The 14,262-nt window shown below is 43.5% G+C and overlaps 3 protein-coding genes across 4 annotated transcripts; 1 reads left to right on the top strand and 2 right to left on the bottom strand.

The window, feature by feature from the left end:
• Positions 1-18: 18 nt before the first annotated feature.
• nudt4a (nudix (nucleoside diphosphate linked moiety X)-type motif 4a) lies at positions 19-7,740 on the bottom strand. 2 transcript variants are annotated; one of them, XM_003967306.3, is made up of 5 exons: positions 7,407-7,740; positions 4,063-4,173; positions 2,959-3,003; positions 2,783-2,870; positions 19-1,416 (listed from the first exon to the last, which is right to left on the bottom strand). In XM_003967306.3, the coding sequence occupies exons 1-5, from the start codon at positions 7,503-7,505 to the stop codon at positions 1,190-1,192; spliced, it is 570 nt and encodes a 189-aa protein (XP_003967355.1). In that variant the 5' UTR covers positions 7,506-7,740; the 3' UTR covers positions 19-1,189. The 2 variants fall into 2 exon arrangements, with proteins under 2 accessions (XP_003967355.1, XP_029697113.1); XM_029841253.1 differs by lacking the exon at positions 7,407-7,740 and adding an exon at positions 4,904-5,058.
• Positions 7,741-8,582: 842 nt separating this feature from the next.
• On the bottom strand, positions 8,583-11,364 carry ube2na (ubiquitin-conjugating enzyme E2Na). Its single transcript, XM_003967282.3, has 4 exons — positions 11,219-11,364; positions 9,930-10,176; positions 9,602-9,742; positions 8,583-9,417 (listed from the first exon to the last, which is right to left on the bottom strand). Exons 1-4 carry the CDS (start codon positions 11,330-11,332, stop codon positions 9,380-9,382), a joined length of 540 nt encoding a protein of 179 aa, XP_003967331.2. The 5' UTR covers positions 11,333-11,364; the 3' UTR covers positions 8,583-9,379.
• On the top strand, positions 11,303-14,021 carry c1qtnf13 (C1q and TNF related 13). The gene is made up of 2 exons (XM_003967307.3): positions 11,303-12,067; positions 12,617-14,021. Exons 1-2 carry the CDS (start codon positions 12,025-12,027, stop codon positions 13,687-13,689), a joined length of 1,116 nt encoding a protein of 371 aa, XP_003967356.1. The 5' UTR covers positions 11,303-12,024; the 3' UTR covers positions 13,690-14,021.
• The last annotated feature ends 241 nt before the right edge of the window (positions 14,022-14,262 follow it).

The raw sequence follows: 14,262 nt of genomic DNA, 5'->3' as shown, positions 1-14,262 counted from the left end.
CTCATACACCTTTAAATCAGTGGAAATGTACACAAACTTTATTCATCAGCAGATTAAATATTCAACACCGAAATTCCAGTCAAACACAAAAGAAAGAAAGTTTAGGCACGTGCTCATGCTTTTGTGGTGCACTATAGTGATCTGGATGTGATAAATCCACCCCCCAAAAGACAAAAAAACTGGCATGTATAATCACAGAAACCTTTTGTTCCTCTGTTCTGTAAAAAAAAGGAAAAAAAAGAAACATAAATACCTTCAGTCAACACCTACTAAATAAAATGCAATCGCAATAGGAACAACTAAACTTTACAATCCTATTGTTCTATTTCCATGCTTAAAGCTGGGGCCCATGATGCAAAGGCCTGGATTTTATAACGTCTAAGGCAGGCTAACACTTTTCATCAATACATTAAATGCAGTGCTCTGTCTACACAATGTCACAATACTTTCATTTAGAATCATCAGGAGAAAAAAAAGGAATTTCTTAAAACCAAGTCCTCCTGTTTTCCAATTAACAGGATTCTAATTTGTTCTTTGTGTTCAATAGTATGTCTTTGGCACAATTCAAGGTTATTTAAATGCAGTCTAATCCTTTCTGCAAAAAACAGTGGTATCAAAATGTTTGTTTAGCACAAAAACCTGAAACGGAGAAACACAAATTTACAACAGGAGGAACTCCTCCAATCTGTAGGTCATCGACAGTTAGCGTTTGAGCACCCAATCTTTATCAGTTTGATTAGGGATGATACTATGTGTACTTTTAAGGCATTCGAGGTGAAGCAATGCTCATACTTGCATCAGCGCAGACTTTGCCCTTAGCTCTCTTTAGGTTAAATACCTCACAGGACCCGAGCTACAGGGAGGTCACAGTAGTTATACCCATCTAGCTAAATCTGGCAAAAAAGGTTTCGCTCAAATATTCCAACATGCACGAATAAAAAGAAACGATTTAACTGTATAAGCAGCAAATAAAGATGTTTTCTCAGCTACTGATGTTAAAAATATACATAGAAAGTCTTAAATACTGTATATTTGGAAAAAATTATGACACCCTTCAAGCTCCAAACCTCCAAAATCAGCTCTAAGTCAAATTGAAAATAGATACTGTACACATTAAGAGGCAGTGTTATTGATTAAGTCAGAGTCTTTGAGAAATGTCCATCTTGGCCTCTGGCATTTGGCGATGGTCCTATCTGTTGACCACATCTGAGCTCTGTGAGGAGCAAAACACATAGCAGGGAGTGTTGTTGTCCATCACTTGAGAGCTCTGCATGTTGCCATTGGTTGTGCTGCACACAGAGGTGCAGGCGGGACCGCGGGTGTTTGTGAGTCTGCGTAGGTACTCTGCGTGGACGGGCTTGTGGCTCTGCAAGACCTGAATGGCTTCGTCCACCTTGAACCACTGCCTCTTCCTCCCTGTTAAAATGCAGAGAAAACACAGGAAAGTTGGCTCACAGAAATGGTCCAGTAGACAGTTGTATACATAGATCCTATCGATTATGTTGGTCATGTGTCGGAGGGGCGAGCTGTCCTCCAATACTTTCCGTTCTTTAGAAAGACTTAGAAACGACAGAGTAGTATTAACAAATACTGAAGTTCATAATCAATTGTTGAAACATCACCGAGATGGATCGTTCCATTTATCTGGTTTTGCAGTAAAATGTCATCCTTCCATAGCAGCAAGCTCCTCTACACTGTTTTAGATTTGTTTTATGAAGTATACATGTATTAATGTGTATCCTTATTTCTCCCTTAAGTTGACCTGGAAAAACTTATATGTCACAACCCTTCTACTTTACCGGGAGAAACCTTATCTGACAGATAACCAAGATGGCACTGCAGCTCGCGACATTCTTCTGTGCAGGGTTTCAGCAGTGTTACGATACACCCGAGCTCTGTCTGTCTGTGTGTGTGAGAGAGACACTGCTGAATAAGTAAATAACCTTAAAGCTGCAGCAGCGGTGTCTCAGTGGGGGCACTTCGCTCATATGTGCAAAGTCCTCATCCCACCAATACTTCCCAAATACTACCCACAAATGATCTTTCCGGTAAAATTTCAGCTGGGAAGTATTTAGAGTTCAACCCCGCTGATTTACTTCCGAACAGTGTACTTTGGAGTTGTGTGTGTTTATCACACACTGGCGGTGACTTTACTTTAAAACCTTAAAGTGCACCACCGCTGGCCTTTCAGGGAGGATGGGGGTGGGGGCAAAAAAAAAAAGAGTAGTGCAGTGCCCTTCCTGCTGCTTCCCAGTCGTTATACAGGGTAAGAGAGGACATAAGGTGGAGCTGCAGTGAGGTGATGATAACTGGAAAACAACTGGGCACAGCAAACATTCCTCCCCCTCGTGAGCAGGGATCAACTCTATTTCTGTGGGAGAAGGGAGTAAAATACCACTGGTGCATTTTTCCACAGCAGTTACAAATGATTTAAGCTTTGAGTTTACGATCCATGGCAGAGGTGCTTCAGTCGAAACACTTTAAACTATGCAAATGTGTGCGAGTGTGTGAATGAGCCCGTGTTTTATCAGGCAGGCTAACGTCACTCATCTCCCTTCAGCTTTCTATCAAACCCTCAAAGCAACCAGAAATGTTTCAATTATGTTTTCCTCTAACAAACATTCACAGCAGCACTGAGTTTTTTGGATGAGCAGCTTCTGAGCTATGAATGCAAGGTGTAAAGGGCATTTTTTTTCTCGAAGTGGCTAAAGACTAAGGATGTGGCTAAGGATGTTATGAGATGGCGTTGTGGTGACAGAGCGACATTTTAACGCAGCCATACCGATGTTGACAGAGTCTTCCCAATCTTCCAGTATCTCCGTCACGATTAGGGTGTAGACGTAAGTCCTGTGTTTCCTGTCTTGATTGTGCTACACGAGATTAAACGAATTACTGAAATGTGCCGACATGATAAGCTACATTTTAGGTGAAATGCTGCTACTTCTCCTCCAAACTTACCTCAAAAATGCCAAGTAGTCTGCCAAGATTTCCCTTCACGCCAGCCTGCAAACATGCACATGAATCAAACGGATGAATGACGAATCATTGAACATTTGTGTATTTCAGTCATTTTTCCTTTATAGAAAAAACTGGACACAAGGAAAAAAAGGAAAATATTGTAAAAATATTGTTCGTAGTGTTTTTCTCAGACAGTTTACAACCCTCGGATGTCCACGTGTCTGTGACATGACATGGCAAACGACCAGGTGGACCTAAACATAGTCTGGGAGGATGAGAAGTCAGCAGCTTAACACTAGCGCACGGCACGAGCAGAGATCCATTTCTGTTTGTGCATAGCTGGCACATGCACAGGTATGGCCATAAATGGTCTGGAGTCCCTCTAGAAAGTGTCTTGAGCCCCTCTGGTCCTGCCTTCATGTTCTACAAGGGCCTCCTCGAGGATGTTCAGCCTCAGTACTGAGTGATGGCGATCAGATGGATAGGTGTATAATGCCGTTTTTGTGCACATCTGACAATAACTATCACTCTCCTACTTCACAGCATAGAGACATTTCTTATTCTATTCTTAAACCCAACAGTAGGTTATTATTAAAAACCCGCTGTTATGTTTTGCAGCACACTGGCTGCTTAGAATTCCAACTTATCTGTCTGTCAGCATCTTCAGTGTCTGTATGCACTCATGTTAATGGCTCCTCGCGCAGCCTGTAGCTGGAACAAATCTGATTGTACTCTTTATCTTGCCGCTCATCCATATTCAGACACATCGGATGTGACAAGCTGTTGTTGACTTTTATTTCATCACCATATTTCAGAGCTTATCAGCGCCATCCCTAGATGGAAGCTCGTAACAGCAGCTAAATGCACAAGCCAACATTTACATGGATATTCATACGTCAATTGTATTTTGTTTATTCCAGCAAAAAGGGGCTTGAGCCTGATCTTAAAAACAACATTAATCTCCAAATTTGAGTTCAAATCCCACCATCTGTAAAGGTTGTTCAGATGGGTCCCATTGCAGTGGCCTTTTGAACCTCAGCTGAGTTAAATGGTGTGTATCATTGACTGTTCTGTTAATATTTGCCTTCCAGAGGAAGCGCTCACCTCTTCATACACCTCCCTGACAGCAGCTCCACACGGCTCTTCCTCGGGCTCCATTCCTCCTCCTGGCACGATCCATTGGTCTGGATGTCGACTGCTGCTCACCAATATCACCTTCCAAAGAAAAAGGCCCTCATCAGCTTTCTGATATTGAGTTTGAGGTGCAAGAAACATGCTCCTGACATGCCTGAGTTCAGAGTCACTGACCATTATAAGTGGCTGGTGGCTAAAATTGGTGCTACTTATGCGAGAGGCTGTGAATGAAAGCCTAGTGTGAACCGGCCTTCTGAAAACGACACACTCCGTTATATAATTAAGGCTGCTAAATAACAGATATTGTGACCAACTCCAGAAAATTGGAACATGTCATCAGGCAAGTTAATCTTAGATGTTTAAAAATGGTTTGATCACACCAATTCAGATATTTAGACGCATAAGAGAGAAATCTGAGAGAAAATGTGACAAAAGCAGGACAAAGTCAGAAGCTTACAAGAACTAAAGCAACGCAGTGTGTTTAACCAAGACCAATGGAATGGAACTGACCCATATTCACTTGTGAACATGGGATATGCCAGATGTGTGCCAACATGGCGTTCTCCGTCTTACATTGTGGGTTATGACCTATCGTGTCACACTTGATTCTGTGTCACATCTGAATCCGCACATGACACCAAGCCTTCTTTTCTCCTGAGATCTGATCTGGAGTATGTTAATAACAACATCTCTCCAGGCTTCACATGCACAGAAATAAATATTGTGTGAAACTTCACACCGTGTGACCCTGGGCCATAACTCATGCAGAAACTGGGTCAATATCAAGATTAGGAAAGGAAAACTCACGTACATGTCAAGGTCAAGCAACTCTTAAAAATGCAAAGAGATACAAAATGTGATATATCACCCAGCAGAGTAAAATCTGTCAGTAAAAAGTTAAATCTTCATCAAAAGAGGAGATGGGTCTTCTTGGGGTGTTCACGAGCACCGGCAGAACTGATATAAGGGGGCAGAGTCTTCCGTTACAGGAGTCAAGCGTTAAGTTAAAAGTCATTCTGATGACCTCAGCGTTAACCCAGTTCATTCACCTGAATAATCAGAACAAGATGAGGTCAGTGTGAAGAGAATCAGGGTCAGTTTATTTGCCATTTGCAGATAGAGACCGCATTGGAAAAGGATTTCCAGGCTCTCCAGCAGGACACCCAGGACAAAAAGACAATCGAAAACACTGTCAAAACCCACAATAAAACAAGAGGTAAATAAATACACTAAGCAGAGAACAAAAACACAATAAACAGCTAATTTGCCCCTGAGAGGCCGAAGATCACCAAGTGCAGAAGTATTAAAACGGTAAAAGTTGTTTAACACTGCTGCCTTCAGGCGTCAGTCATATGACCAGGTGAAGAAGAGTTGTGGCGCAGCGCCGCCTTGCTGAGATGATTAAAGACTTAACAGTCTGATCAACAGCAGCCCTACAGCAGTAGGGGGGAGAGCCAGCTTTACAGCTCCTGCTGTCACCGTTTCCCAGCATCCAGGTATGACTGATGGACCTCAGACTGACAGGTCTTATTTTCACGGAGACCTGCAGATCAGACACGTTGGCATGTTCTGTTTTGTTCCGGCAAGCAAATGCCATCTCATCGTCACACGAAACAAAATCTTAAAAATACAGGCTCGGTTCCATTCACTCTGGCAGTGTTGACACCGGGCTGCCCGCGGTGGGCTTACCGCCCCGCAAACTGCCTCTGTCTCACACAAAGGCCCAAAACACACACATGCATGCACAATTTCACACATGCGGCATGCGAGGCACGTAGGCACTCAGAAACCACTGGATCAGCAGTTGCCTTTGAGCGTGAAAACAAAATGGGCTTAAGCAGGGGAGGTTAATGACCCCGGCAGCCTCAACACACCTCAATGAGAACTCAGACTGAGGAGGAGCTTTGCACGGACCTCCGTCAGGTTTACAGAGCTCTTCAACACCCAAACACTATGTGGAAACAGCCATTTCAATAAAGCGCCAATGGTTACCGTGACCACACGATAACTAATCAACTGGCCACCAAGAATATTTAAAACACCAATAGAGGGGCTCAGATAAACAGACATGACTGAATGGACAAAAGAAGTCAGGTGACCTGAACATCAATGGTCAGACTGGAAATCAACGTGTCTAATATTCTTCTGGATTCCAGATTGACATGTCGAGGAAGTGACAGTAAAGCAAGTATGCAGACGGGACGGATAGTTTACCACATAAAGTTTGACGGGCATAATTACAGCGGGAATGACATGCAAGGTCTGGAGAGAGACCAGTTCATCACCCCGCGGTGCAATCGACGCTAATCAAAGTGGCTTTTTGCATATGTCAGCGCTCCGTCACCAGCAGTGGGAGCATGAGCAGCAGGAAAGTCAATCCGTCAGGGGACAGCAAGTGCCTGCACCTACTTTCTATAAATTGCAACTGGTGTTTAGTACACAGTGTAACATTTAGCCCCGCCGCCACCCCCACCCTCACATGTCGTACCAAGATGGTCTGCCATCACTGGGCAGACACAATGTGATGTAGCACCCCCCCCCCCCCAAAAAAAAAGCCTGCACCAGTTTGCATTCCTCTCAGAGTGACTGAAAAATGTTAAAACTTCTATATATTCATCTCAACCAACATGGTAAACTGGTAACAAATCTCTTGTGAGCTGTGCAGATCTTCCCTGTTGCCATTGCTAAACTTTGGTCTATGAATGAATTACCAGTAAGAAGAAACATGACACAAGTGAGTGAGAACATCTAGCGTAAAGCTACGTTACTACCAAAACTGAAGATAAATGTAAAGTTTGACAATTACAGCTAGGGTTTGTTTGTAGTCTGGGTTCATAGTGGGGGAGTTGACCTTTATGGAAATACTAAAGCAGGCTCAGGGAGTTTTAAAGGAGTCGAAATTGCCTGATAGGTGCAGAGGTTGCAGAAAGGACAAGGAAAGCTTCAGAAGCTAAATCTAGTCCATCTGCTTATATTTCTGCGTGCATCGCCATGTCCTGGTGGACATGGAGGCTTTCTCTGGGACTGAAGCTCATCAAACTGTGAATTGTGCGGGGTGGATCACACAGGTGTTTCCTGGGACCGTGTTCCCTGCAGGTCAAAGCATGTGGCCGAAGCGCTCCTGCTGCACTAAATATAGCAGAAAATGACGGGAAATACACCTGTGTCAATATACTGTCTGTGTCGAATGGGAGTTGAAACTTTGGGTTCGTTTTTTAAACAAACAAACAAACAAACAAACAAAAAATCAAAACATAATACAAGAAACAAACTAGGATCAGCCAGCAGCCGGACCACTCCACGGGCGGACTCACCTCGTCTTCTTTTTCGTTTTTGAAGCACAGACACGCGGCTCTTCTCTTAAAACCGTCTCCGTCGTACGTCCTGGTCTGGTTGGGTTTAAACTTCATCATTTATATCATCAAGTGTGGAGCTGGCAAAACGTTAAGAAGAAAAGAAGCCGTGCCGGCAGAGAGCGCGGAGCGGAAATCTGGGGTGAGCCGGTGAGGAAATGAAGCGACTCCTGCGGGCTGCAGAGACTCACATAGTTCCGTTCACAACAAGTGAAATCGGTCGGTTCAGACCCGTTCGGCGCTGCGCTGCGGCTGGGGGTCAGCCGGGAAGTGAAGTGGAGCAGTTTTCATATCTGATCTGAGAACAGATTTGTCTGCCAGTCACTACCCCCCCCCCGCCATCATCAAGTTCAACACTACAAAAACGGATTTTATCTGCACATCCCGTGTATCTTTTACAACATTGTACAAAATGTAGGGTACATTTTGTACAATGTTGTAAAAGATACAAAATGTAGGGTACATTTTGTACAATGCTTTCTCTTTTTTAAAATTATTCTATACGTGGAAACCTATCCGATAATCTGAAATTTTAATGATTCTAGGAAACCTAATTGATGTCAGTAGTTTTAACGCCCTTTAAAGATAACCGGACGGGATCCTGAAAATCCGTTTTTGAATCGGGCCAAAGTAGTAAAAGTGCTTTTGTTAATAATTACACAATTGCTGTCAGCGCGAGAGCGCCCCCTGCTGAACAATCGCGCAGGTACATGAGCAGTTTCCTACTAAAATGAGCATAAATAAAACGTTAATCGGTGATATAATAAGTGCTAATCCCAGCAGTCCATTGTGGCCAGACAAAAGGTTAGACAAGATGATATGCATATTTATTACAATTATAAATATAAATTACAACGCTTTCTAAAATGTAAGTCTGAAGAAAATCGACACATCAAACAAATGTGTGATAGTGTAGTGTTTATATTTGCATCGATACTGTAAACCCATGGTCAAATAAGACCCAAACTTAGTGGAGTTAAAATGTCCAATGACGGCGCTTGTAACGTCAACGTCTCCCCCTATTGGAAGAAAGGTGTCCCTACATATGGCGAGAACCATAATCTGTAGGTGAATTAAATAATACTATTTTTATTGCAATATAATTTTCCTTTCAAATAATAGACTCCGTAGACGTCATTATTAATCAACGCCTTTAATTTCCTAGACAAAAGTATTCAGGTGGACTGTTTCATCACACAAGGAAGAGAATACAGTAAATTTCCTGTAGATTAATAGAAAGAAAATTAATAAAAACAGGGAGGATTGGACATTGGACTAAAAAAAAGTCAAACCAGCTGAGAGATCAAGTTTACAATATTTAATCTTTGGGAGTCTGAACACTTCCACCCCCACCATCTTCCCACCAACCTTTAACAGTCATTAATGAGACATTAATGAAACATGCAACATTTGTCTTTGATGATAAAACATAATGATTAGTCTTGTGTAAAGCCGCAGTAAATGTGTTAATAATAAAACTTCCTGCACCATCCCACAGCCTATCAGCCACACAGAGAGCAATTGAAATCATTTTATTGCAACAGAGGTACCGTCAGTACGGCTTTTGGCAGCATATTATATTTTATATTATATTTATAAGAACACACAGATCGGAATTAAAAATAACTCAACTGTTGTTCATGTGGTGTCGGGCGACATACAATTGGACTTAGCCCAGCCGTCTTAGTGACGTTACCGTAGGACACTTGATTTTGATGCGTGTTCGTGGCAGCTACAGGAAACAATGGGGGCAGGGGCGAGCTTTGTGTTTGCTTCGAACGTCAACGGAAGTGACGCTGCACAAGATTGGGCGGGGCGCCTTTCAGCCTCACCACAGTTTTCCTTTATAATATGTTCATTTATTCCATTAAGTAAGCTTACAGATATATGTTTAAGACGGCACACCAGGAAAACGTGCGTCCATTGGCGTCGCTTCAGCTGTTTCTGGCATAAAGTCTGGTCCACGCCTTCGCTGTGAAGATTAAACAAGAGGTCATGTCATTTCGGCTGACCTACAGTACTTACACAGATCTTTAAGTCCCCGAACCTTGAGGTGATTTGATGCTATTTTAAAACAGAAAACATTGCACTGCCTTGCCCGGCCCTCCATGCACGTTCAGGCTGACAAAACCCACGTGCGCGCTGACATCCCTCACCTGTCTTCATGGCTTCAGCCTCGCTGGACTTCCACTGCTCTGCAACGTCATTGGCTAAAGGGTCGTCAGGGTTGGGAGCGCTTAGTAACGCCTGGATTGACAGCAGCACCGTACGGATCTGCAGAGCTGGCGACCACTTATCTAGAAATAATGCGATGATTACACAGTGTGAATAATGAACCGTGATAAAAATGCCATTATAGGGATGGTGGCGCCAAGGGTTGGCTATACTGACTAAAACCTTAAACTGCTTCCACTTAACAGAACAAATGCGGGACAGCAAGAAGCACCAGCTGGTCAATTTTTAATTTACAAAGCATTTTCTTACCTTTCAGAATGTCCAGACATATTCTTCCCAACTTGTCAACATTGGGGTGATATATTTTGGTGATGAAGCGGACTTTAGGAGCTGCCATTGGGTACTCCTCCGGGAGAAAGAGTTCAAGTTTAAAGACCCCCCCTTCGAACGGTGTGTCCTGGGGTCCATCTATGACTACGTGGAAGTAGCGGCCGTTGCTTTCGTCCGGCTGTGCCTTGATGCCTGGGACATGCTCTGTAACCAAACGCCGAGTTTCCTGGGAGGGAAATATATTGTATATATATTGTTGGTATGATCGTTTTGGCTGCCTTCCTGAGCACCCCGGTGTAAATAAGTCACAGCCAACACTATTTTGTACAGCACATTCTTTCATTAACCAAACAACAGCCATCACTCTTCTATTAGACGTTTTTTTACTTAGACACTGGTTAAATTCCAGGAATTTTTCTGATATCCCCCAGACAAAACTGTGCAAGGCAAACACAGACAGGGACGGGGGCACCTAGCTCCAGGCACACACCCAGGGCCCCAAACCAGCAAGAACTGTTCCCATCATGTCCTGAAGGGATTATTTTGTAATTAGAAAAAAAAAGGACGTGATCCATGTGGGGAAAAAAGACAAAATTAGGTCAGTTATGACGATAGATGTGAGTTAGGATTTTTTCTATTGTGTTATTGGATAAAATACGATATCAAAACACACCGAACCCTGGTAACCTTCACAGAAGTGATCGGTGAAATCATTTCCGTCAAAATATTTTGTTTATTTTTTGAAAAGGTAAAACCTGTTAAACTCAACAAGTTTGAGCAACTGGAACAAAAAATCGCAACATTCAGAAGAGAACAGCAGCTACTGGTGGAACACAAATCCTCATTACGATCATCAGCGAGCTCCTAAAAGCTCAGATACACGCACTATTCCCTCGATGACGCCACGGTTGTGCACGATTAAATGATTCGAGTGTTATATTAGAATATTAGTTACCAAAACTAACTGCTAACTCAAGATAACTCCTTAAACTATTTAAAGAGGCACAAAAGCGCAATGCTGTGCAACACCTCTTTCCCATAACACGAACACTCCTAAAGTTTGCTCTAGTGTATTTATTTATTAGTTTATTTAAGATCTTTTATGGCATGGAGAGTAAACACCGCCTGCACATCCTCTTCTCGGATGCTAACATTAGCACACCCAAATGCTAACCGGGGCGTCCCAGCAAAACACTAGAGTTCCGAAGGGTGAAAACTCGGAGAAAAGCCCCCGGCGCTGCTTTTAAAGGATAAAAACAGATACCTGCCTTCATGATCCTGCTGGACAACCCGGACATGTTGTCTAAAGGCGAGCTCTCCTCTCTCCGGTCCTCCTTTGGCTGCCAAACAAGACGCGTCTTCCGGTATGAGCGTGTGTCCATCACATGATGGCTGGAAGGACATCGGGTCTAAAACTGTCACCCGCGGAGCTAAAAACACAGTCTGGACAGAAGATTTTCCCATTTTCTATCATGCTGGACAGAACAAATCTATCTTTTTGAAACGAACAATAAGACGTTGTATGTTACATGCATTACGATGGTTTAATATTCACTTCTGTTTTAAAAACGGTGTTGATGTCAACAGTAATCAACTTCAACTCAACTTTATTGGTTTAATTTAAGGCGCACTAATTATACTCCTAATATGAATTTAGAGCCAGGTTTTTTGTCGCTGTATGTGTATGTTCCTTTTCAAGCGTAGCTTTAAAAACAAGAACATTGCAATGACAGATCCCTAAAAGAAAAAAGGAAATAAGCGGTTCCTTTTTAACGCTGCATCTACAAACAATTTGGGGTGTGTGGCGGAGAGAAGATGCAGTGATGGACGTAGAGGGATAGCGGGGAGGAGCAAAGAACTGCACCTGTCTGACTTAGACACAGCAAGGCAAGATTCAGACCTGAGCTTTCCAGTATTTCTGTTTTCCTGCCTGAATGGGGGGGCTGAAGGTTGGATGGACTTTGGAGCTCCTCCTCCTGGCGCATCCGTACGGACAAAAGCATCGTCCCTTTGGCGGTGGGGCCAGGTCTGACATGGACGTTGAACGAGGAGCGTTAATCTAAAGGCTGACGACATGGTGAACAGTATGGAGTTTCTATACAGGTACAGCTCAGCAGGTAAGCTTCAAATTCCTTTATCATTTCCAATCATGGGACATTTTTCGTGCCCTTGTTAAGTTCTTTTTGAATGGAATGGTCACCAAAATAAGGCGCACATTCATTATTTAAAAAAAAGTCTCAACAGAGTTAGTAAAATAGTGCCCAAAAGGGTCAATAAAGCATCTAGAGGCCCTTTAAACCACAGATCCATGTGTTAGTGGATTAAAGTCTTTTTGCTCTCCCTCATTCCACCAACTTTTCAAAAAAAATGTCCATTGTTCCAAACACAGAGGACCAGTTGAACCAGTGCCTAATCCCATCCCTTGTCTCAGTGCACAGGGAGAACAGACAATATCAGCCACATTAGGAGTGGCAGCGTCCACCTCGCCCCCCCCCCTGAATCAGGAGCGTCGCAAATCAGCCAGACTTTTAATCACATTAAAACTGTTCCTCTCCCACCGAGCAAATGAGTTTATGATCCCTTTTTTATTTAATAATAAAAAATGATAATATTTATTTTCTTGTTGAACCAGCTGCTGTAATTTTATCTTTTTTTTCTTTTTTAAGCTCGGTGGAGCCCACATCCTTCCTTGGTGTGCGCCTTCGTCTTCATCTTTTCCTGCTCTGGATCTGCCTCGGCCCTTCATGCCCCCCCAGTGGCCTCAGGCCTCCGCTCCGCATTCTCCGCCACGCGCACCAACAGCATCCTAGGAGGGAACCAGAGGGCAGTGACCTTCAACAGGCTCATGGTCAACATCGGAGGCGACTTCAACCCGGACACCGGTCACTTCCGCTGCCGCGTCCCCGGCGCATACTACTTTTCCTTCTCAATGGGTAAATTTCCCAAGAAGATGTTGTCTGTGATTCTGGTGAAGAACGGCGAAGAGGTGCAGGCCATGGCCTATGATGACTACCTCAGGAGAGGGCGGAAGGTGCAGAGTCAAAGCGTGATGATCAGCTTGAAGGAGCTGGACACCGTGTGGCTGCTCTTGCAGCAGAGTCCTCAGTATGCTCTGTACAGCAACGCCGGCCCCTACATCACCTTCTCCGGCTACCTCGTCTACCCTGACATCTCCCCGTACAGCTACCTGACGAACCACCTGTCTCCAGGTCTGTCATTCCCAAGCTGTCCTCCTCCAGCTGACCCCAAGTTCAGAGGTCAGACCTCGTTGGAGCCCCAGTCCGCCTTCTCCGTAGCGCGGACCTCCACCTCCATGGGCCAGAGCCGGAGGCAGCAGGAGAAGCCGCCGCTGTCTTTTGACGTGGAATACGTCAACATTGGGGGCCATTTCAACAAAACCTCAGGCCTGTTCACGTGCCACTTTCCAGGCGCGTACTTCTTCGCCTTCACTGTGGGGAAACACCCCCGCAGGGCCGTGTCTGTGAAGCTGATGACCGGGAAGGGTGAGGTGCAGGCCATGGTGTTCGATGAGGACACGTCGAAGAGGCGGGAGATGCAGAGTCAGAGTCTGCTGCTGTCTCTCCAGCGAGGGGACAGAGTGTGGCTGTACAGCCAGCAGGACGAGCGTTACGCTGTTTACAGCAACCAAGGCAGGTACACCACCTTTTCTGGCTTCTTGGTGTATCCTGAAGCAAAGACAGTCCCTTCTCTCGCCACACTGGATAGAACACTGTTATAGTGACTAAAACTGCCTATTTAATATCAAAAATTAAAAGGAAACAACTCGTGATCATATGCCATCTATGTAGTGTACTTAGGTTTACTGTTGTGACTACTTTGATTTGAATTTGAATATCGATGTTGATACCAATTGTTACCGCAAGATGTCGCTTCTACACAGTTATGGACGCTGGTTGTATCGTCAAATTTGTGAAACATCATAAATCTTCATTAGGAAATAAGGTCTATAGATGTTTGTGGTTATTGAGTAGAAGAAGTAGAATTTGCAATTGTGATTATTTTGCATCAGTTGTGGCATTTTATGTAAAGTAAATAAAGTGTTTAATTGATTTTGATTTAGTTTGCACTTAATTTAATAAAGCTGTCTTGATTTCCATTATTTACACATTTTTAAAAGCGTTGCTTGTGTTTTGCTGAAAAAGAAAGAAAATATGAATGGATGGTTCAATAAAACAGAGGATGTATTAAATGTAGATATTCAATTGTGTTAGCGAATTTTGACACAAAAAAATTGAAGTGAACACAAGTAAATCACAAAAATGCTGAGTGTTATTTTATTCGCATCATTCGG

The sequence above is a fragment of the Takifugu rubripes genome, chromosome 9 (assembly GCF_901000725.2).
Source record: "Takifugu rubripes chromosome 9, fTakRub1.2, whole genome shotgun sequence".
NCBI lineage: Eukaryota > Metazoa > Chordata > Actinopteri > Tetraodontiformes > Tetraodontidae > Takifugu > Takifugu rubripes.
Note: the sequence above shows the minus strand (reverse complement) of the source record. Positions and strands in the feature narration are given on the sequence as shown.

Coding starts and splice junctions, on each gene's coding strand:
- nudt4a (XM_003967306.3), bottom strand. CDS start 7,505: ATGATGAAGTTTAAACCCAACCAGACCAGGACGTACGACGGAGACGGT. Junction 4,174..7,406: donor AAAACGAAAAAGAAGACGAG/GTGAGTCCGCCC, acceptor TTTCTTTGGAAG/GTGATATTGGTGAGCAGCAG. Junction 2,871..2,958: donor GACTACTTGGCATTTTTGAG/GTAAGTTTGGAG, acceptor AATCTCGTGTAG/CACAATCAAGACAGGAAACA.
- ube2na (XM_003967282.3), bottom strand. CDS start 11,332: ATGGACACACGCTCATACCGGAAGACGCGTCTTGTTTGGCAGCCAAAG. Junction 10,177..11,218: donor TGTCCAGCAGGATCATGAAG/GCAGGTATCTGT, acceptor TTTCCCTCCCAG/GAAACTCGGCGTTTGGTTAC. Junction 9,743..9,929: donor ATGTCTGGACATTCTGAAAG/GTAAGAAAATGC, acceptor CATTATTTCTAG/ATAAGTGGTCGCCAGCTCTG.
- c1qtnf13 (XM_003967307.3), top strand. CDS start 12,025: ATGGTGAACAGTATGGAGTTTCTATACAGGTACAGCTCAGCAG. Junction 12,068..12,616: donor ATACAGGTACAGCTCAGCAG/GTAAGCTTCAAA, acceptor TTCTTTTTTAAG/CTCGGTGGAGCCCACATCCT.